Source organism: Lemur catta, chromosome 6 (genome assembly GCF_020740605.2).
Source record: "Lemur catta isolate mLemCat1 chromosome 6, mLemCat1.pri, whole genome shotgun sequence".
NCBI lineage: Eukaryota > Metazoa > Chordata > Mammalia > Primates > Lemuridae > Lemur > Lemur catta.
This window is the reverse complement of record NC_059133.1, coordinates 59149045-59156057: the sequence shown is the minus strand read 5'-3', so window position 1 is coordinate 59156057 and position 7013 is coordinate 59149045. Positions and strand designations below refer to the sequence as shown.

Below are 7013 nucleotides of genomic sequence, written 5' to 3'. Positions count from 1 at the left end.
GCACAGTTGGGTGACTTTCACCTGAAAATATCCTGCTTAAGATTTGACCCTTTGGTTTTAAATAGAACCTACAAATCTGGAGAGGTACTTGGAGCATTTCACCCTTTTCTTTCACCCACTCATATGCTTTATCTAACCAGGAGATCAAACTGGGTTTGCTGAGATTGTGGCCCAGTAATGTTTCTGTAGTTCTCCTACATCCTATTTCTATACAGGTTTCGCTGAGAAGGGTCCAGTAAAGCCCACTTCTTCTGGGTGAGCTCCAAAGTCTATCTTTGAAGGTCACTGAGTAAGTCCTATGAGTAGGACTTGTCAGCAGCCCAGCAGCTAACCCTTCCTCCCTTGCATTTCCCATCTGGTGTCCAGGAAGGTCCTGAGCAGACTAAGCATTAGTTGAGGACAGATAAACAACTGCCATCTCTTGAGTCTGACTGTAAATTTTTTTGAAATATAGACCAATGAGAACCCAAAGATACTCCTCTTTTTACGCTTACTGTCCATTTGTGGCAGGGATCTTAGACACTTTAGGTGGCATTTTCCCACTGAACTGTGATTTTTCAGATGAAGGCAGTTTGAGCCTGGATCTCTGATAGCCTCTTGTCCTTTTTGTGTAAATATATCTATGTGTATATGTGTACATATGTACAGTAACATAAATAACAGTTTTTATGAAAAATCATTTCCTGAAACAATAAAGTTTGGTGAGAAGAATGTCATCATTTCTCACATTCGGGCATACCTGTATTTCTTAAATAATGAGACTTGAAATTTGAAATTATTCCTTGATCCATGGGCTGCAGAATGAATGTTGTGTCAGAAAGCATGAAAACAACATTCATATCCTTATACATCTCCATTGGAGCTCTTGGGTGACCAGGTGCATTGTCAATGAGAAGTAATATTTTGAAAGGAATCTTTTTTCTGAGCAATAGGTCTCAGTAGTGGGCTTAAAATATTTAGTAAACCATGCTATAAACAGATGTGCTCTCATCCAGGCTTTGTTGTTCCATTTACAGAGCACAGGAAGAGTATATTTAGGATAATTCTTAAGGACCCTAGAATTTTCAGAATTGTAAATGAGCATCGGCTTCAACTTAAGATCACCAGCTGCATTAGCCCCTAAAAAGAAAGCCTGTGCTTTGATGCTTTGAAGCTTTGAAGCTCGGCATCAACTTCTCTCCAGCTATGAAAGGTCCTAGATGGCATCTTCTTCCAATATAAGGCTTTCATCTATATTGAGAATCTTTCGTTTAGTGTAGCTACCTTCATCAAGTATCTTAGGTAGATCATCTGGATAACTAGTTACAGCTTCTATATCAGCACTTTCTTTGCCTTGCGCTTTTGGGGTATGGAGATAGCTTCTTTGCTACGACTACTGGCCTATGTGACCAGCAAATGTAGCCAGACCAGGAGATCATACAAATAGGCAAAATCGTGCTCCATGAGGTTCTGCCTCTCCGTCTGGAAACCCTTCCGTGGTGCACTGTTCCGGTGCTGATGTATTAGTTCCCTGCTCATGGAAATATTCAGGATCACAGTACTCTGCCCTGATTTAAAGACTGGGAGAAGTTACAGTGAGTGCCTGTAGATATTCTTGAATCTGAGCAAATCTGAACTGCGCTTATGGAGCTAAACTGTCCCCTGCTCTATAGTGTGGGTATATAAGGGGGACAAGGTCAACCTTAGGAAAAAAGGGAACCTAGCCCAGTAGTTAAGAACTCAGGCCTTAGAATTTAGTAGACTTAGGTTTGATTCCAAACTCTACCACTTGCTGGTGTGTGACCTCTTACAAGCTCTGTCATTTTCTGTAGTTATCCTTCACAATTTGGCCTTAACCTACCTTTCCAGTCTCATCTCATGCTACTTCCCTTCTCACTGTCTACCCTCCCTGCCACCACCCACCTGTTTTCAACCAGATAAAACTACCTGAGAGTTTCTTAGAAAGTAAAACCTCTGGCCCTATCCCAGACCTAATGAATCGAAATCTGCACATTATGAATATCCTAGGGTACTTGATTTGCACATTAAAATTTAAGAAGCACTGGTCTAAGCTACTTACTGGAGCATTGATTCATGGAAGAAACTATGTCATAGTCCAGCCTGTGATTTCTGAGTATATAAGATTGCCTTCTGGAAAAGTATGATATGCTTTGCAGTTTGAAATATTCTTTGAATTATTCCCAACTAAATGATGTCCAAAATAAGTGGTCCTTGAGAAGCTAGTCCTTACTTGGTGCCCTTTCATTTCCAACCCTTTGAAATTCACCCTGCTTCTTTCTCCTGACCTGGGAGTTTCTTTCTGAATCTACAGAAAGTCTCCTCACCAGGGAGGAACTTAAGCAGACTCAGTCAAAAGCCTGCTATGTATTAATATAATGAAGGATATTGTTAGGTACAGCATGGGAAATAGAAGTTCAAAGACTACCTAGCTCTCAGGGACCTTTTTTTTCAGTTGGAAAGACAAGACAAACATTCAAAGTAAAGGAATTTTATTCCTTATATTTGGGTAGTCCTTGCTCATCTACCATCATGGCTTCTAAACCTTTGCAATAATTCTGTGATATTGATAGGAAGGTTTTATTGGCCTTTATTTTTATTTTTTAGATAAGGAAGTCAGATCCAAAAATAGTAAATGATTTATCAATTTCATATAGCTGGGGTTTTTTGTTTTGGTTTTTTTGAGACAGAGTCTCACTCTGTCGCCTTGGGTAGAGTACAGTGGCACCATCATAGCTCACTGCAACCTCAAACTCCTGGGCTCCAGGAATCATCCTGCCTCAGCCTCCCGACTAACTGGGACTATAGACATGTGCCACGATGCCCAGATAACTTTTCTATTTTTAGTAGAGATGTGTCTCATTCTTGTTCATGCTGGTCACAAACTCCTGAGCTCAGGCAATCCTCCCGGCTCAGTCTCCCAGAGTGCTGGGATTACAGGCGTGAGGCACTGCGCTCAGCCTCATATAGCTGTTAAAGAGCTAGGATATGTATCCATGTCTTCCAGGTCCAAGTCCAATTTTTTTTCTTTTTTAAAAAATATTGTGGCACATTGTACCCTTTAATACAAAATTAATTTAAAATAAAGAAAAAGTCATATAGGATTGCAGAAGTAATTGTGGTAGTTAAGAAGTGAAAAATTACTTGAAAGAGTTTGAGGAATCTTCAGTGAAGAAACAGAATTTAGCAGGACTTTGAAAGATAAGCAGGATTTATATGGTCAGAGAAAGGGGATGGGCAATCCAAGAAGAGGATGGACGGCAGAAAAGCACAAGTTATGTTCAAACAATAATGATGAGATCAGTGTCCTTAGGCGATTTGAAATCTGATTGTTCCAATCCAATTGAATGAGGCGTCTAAACTTCCCAGGTGTGGGAATCAGTATTTAGGGTAGAGGGACCACAGCGCTTCCTTCTTTTGCTTCATGTTCTTGCACAAAATCCAGCATGCAGAATCAGAGAGACGTAACTGCAGACACCTAACTGGTGAGACTTAAAGGTACGAGTTTCTGGGCCGGATTGTGTTTCATGGACTACCACATTTACTTTCTCCAGGCATTGTGTTGGGAGTAGCTTCTCTCACCTTAAGGAAATGTGGGTAGATGGTGTGCAAGGCTACAGAAAAATAGTGAACTTCAGAAAGTGGTGAAGATCAAGATCAGTAAATATGAGCTGGAGGTTATTTATCTGATTGTTAGAGGTGCACAAGCGCTGAAGATTTGGATTGGTTTAGACCTAGAAGGAAGTGGCGTTTGATTGGTTATTTGAAGTTACAAAGGCCCCTACCTGGGAGGGGTCTGCCAGCCGCATAATTAGAACCTGAAAAACTTTACTGGGCCCGCCTGCCTTTGTGACGTAGCCCAGTCAGCCTCAGCTGTAGGTCTTGCCTTGACGGGTGAGGCCCAAAGCCAGCGGCCCCGCGGAGGCGGGAGCCGGGCCATGGCTGAGGCGGCTAAGCCCAGTGGCGAATCGCAAGGCGCCGAAGTTAAAACCCAGCAGCCCGCGGCAAAACCCGTCAGGGGTCCACCGAGGCACGGCCCGCACTCGGTGCTCAAAGTGTCTCAGCTGCTGCTCCGGGCCATCGCTGCGCACAAAGGGCTGACTTTGGCAACCCTCAAGAAGGAACTTGGAAACGCTGGCTACGAAGTGCGCAGGAAGAGTGGCCACCACTGGGGCGATATTCCCAAGTCCGAGGTGAAGGGTATGATCCTTAGGGTCAGTGGCAGCGACGCCGCCGGCTACTTCAGGATCTGGAAGATTCCGAAGCCGAAGAGAAAATTGAGATGCCCAAGGTTGGAGGAGGGTGTCCGCCCTGCGAAAAGGGGCCCACGGAGGCGTCGCATGCAACGCAGGGCAGCCAAGAAGGCCAGAGACACATGGAGACGGAACGCGAGGCTAAAGGAGAGGGCAAGGAGGGTGAGGCCAAGAGCCAAGGACCAGGTGCGTGTTGGAGCCAAGGAGAAAGCGAGGGCCAAAGCAGTGGACAAGGGGAGAGGACGAACCGCGAAGGAAGACCCCAGGCCTACGTCAGGAGAGGAGAAGAGGCCAAGCTCGAAGCCCAGGGAGAAGCATGACCCCGAAAAGCCGGTAAAACGGACCATCCAGAAGCCAACCCCGCTTAAAACCAACCAGACTTCCAGTGGTCAGGGAAAGACTCGCACAAAGACTTCCACTAAATCTGAAGGCCCTCGGGATGCAGTCGGGAATTCACGGTGTGGGAGCAGCTTCCCTTCCTCCAGGCACAGATGCCTTTCCCCCATAGGCTCGAATGAGAGCAGCTCTCACACTCACTGAAAATGGACAAAAGTATTTACAGGGCCTTTCCACCACATTGTGTGTGTTGCCTCTTTGCCTCACCTGGAAGGGGAGGGGGCGTGGGTGTTAAGGTGAGATGTGTGACAGGAGCATGTGGGGTGAAGAGAGAAAAAGGAGCTGAGATTCTGTTCCTGCTGCAGGACCCAGAGAAATGTCTTTTAAAAGGAAAGAAAACAGGTAGAGGAAAACCAGCAACTTAACGGAGTTAGAAGTGTTAAAGTAATGTTAGACACTCTAGCAAATCCGAATTGAGTTTGGAAGAGGAGGGCATATTGGGAGAAGAGCAGACAACCTTTAAATTGAGTGGTCCCACTGATTCAAAGTGTTCGTACCTGAAAGTCCTTTTAGGACAAAGTCCGTTCTCCCAAAATTGATTATGATGAGTTTGTAGTTTTTGCCCTGAATTGATAACCTATTTTAAGAATATTCTTATGTGTTAATCCTGAGTTAAACGATTGTGTGAAGGCATCTAGCACAGGGCTTGGCACAGGATACGTGCTCATCACTGAGAGTTAAATACACGTATAAATAATTCCTGATGGGGTGGTAATGTGCTATAGCAGAAAACTATCCTGATCAGAACTTAGAATAGAATTCTAGTCAAAGTTCTGCTACTCTGACCTTAGCTGAGTTATTTCTTAACCATTCATGGTCTTGGTTTATTTGCTATAAAATGTTGGGATTGGCCTAGGATGATTTTTAAGGTGATTTTAAGCATCAGTAAAATGATAAGGGGGGCTTAAACATTATGGCATATGCTTTGACAAAATTCAACAATAACAGAATTATCAACTGGGAAAGGGCCAACTCCTAGAGAGAAAATTAAGATTTACAAAATGCGTATCAGAAATACAAGGAGACGGGAAAGTCTAGATAGTGAATACTTAGGTCTTTTGCTTTTCTTAACAACGTGTATTGAGCACTATGCACCAAGAATGGAACAGATGTATAATTTTTTTGAGTTTTGATTGCAGTGATTAAGTGTGGGAGTACTCATGCCATAGGCCGACAAGACACAGAAATGGTTCCTAGGAAAGTAAAACATTAGAGTAGCCTTATCAGGGAAAGGACTAGCTGTTTCCAACTGAAGCCAAAGAAGTGGGGAAAGTGGAAGCACCTAGGAAGTGTTTTTAATTCCTGCAAAGAGGTGAGAGTCGGTGGGAAGGTATTAGAACCACCTGGGAGCTTTTTCCAGGTATAACTGACCAAGCTTTTCCCAAGGAGTGTCTGCTATCTTCAAAGGTGAGCAGAGTATGTATATTTAAAACAAAAAAACTTTAAGTGATGCTTATATTTGTCCCCTCAAACCCTTAATTGAGAGTCAATGTTTTAAGCCTATGCAAAGCCTAGTAACAGCAAACTGCTTGCAGTGTGTCTCATCTATGGATAATCTGAACTTGAAATTTCCCCATGCTATAATTAAGTTTACTATGCGCTTGAATGTGAGTGGCAGAATGAAGCAAAATAGAATCAGAATAGGGAGGCATCTGAAAATAGTGAGGAAAATCAAACATTGTCTATTGAACACAATTAGAACAAAGTTAATCTAATGCCCTTGTGATAGCCAGATGTATTGCCCCTTTATAGTCCTGGGATGTTTTAACCTAAAGAACCAGGAGGTCTAGAATCAGAAAGCCTTTTTCATCTAAGATAGGATGGGAATGACCCTGGCAACAATTTTTGTGATTTCCTAGGAATCATCACACTTCCGTTTGTATTATGATGGTTTCTTCATTTCACATTTTCATTCATTCAGCAAAACTTATCAAATTTATTAAGTGCCTACTGTATGGAGGACCAGTGGCAAATAGGAGAGATCCAGACCCTGACCTTATATATCTAACAATGGTCATTTTAGATTATTTTTCATTGATAAGCTTTAGGGTAGCCATACTGCAATGAAGTGTAAGAAATGACCTTAAATCATTGGCAAGCTGTCCAGATTATGCAGCTCATAATGCTAGCTGGGTACTCTGTCAAAGGAATTTCCAAGAATAGCTAATCTCATCCCTAGTGTTCATTCATTAATAACTAAGTACCTGCAGGATTCTGGCCCCTGTGCTGGGAATGCCAAGATGGATAAAACAATATCCACTTTTCTGAGCTCACATTTGAGTGGCATATTTGGGTATTTAACTTTAGTGAGAGCAAATGGAATATCTCTAACATCAGTTCTTTGCTTTCCTTTTATGTTAACTGCCT

The 7013-nt window shown here is 42.8% G+C and overlaps 1 protein-coding gene across 1 annotated transcript; it reads left to right on the top strand.

Moving 5' to 3' along the window:
- Window positions 1–3878: 3878 nt before the first annotated feature.
- Window positions 3879–4804, top strand: LOC123640456 (testis-specific H1 histone). Its single transcript, XM_045555069.1, has one exon. It carries the CDS (start codon window positions 3936–3938, stop codon window positions 4788–4790), a length of 855 nt encoding a protein of 284 aa, XP_045411025.1. The 5' UTR covers window positions 3879–3935; the 3' UTR covers window positions 4791–4804.
- The last annotated feature ends 2209 nt before the right edge of the window (window positions 4805–7013 follow it).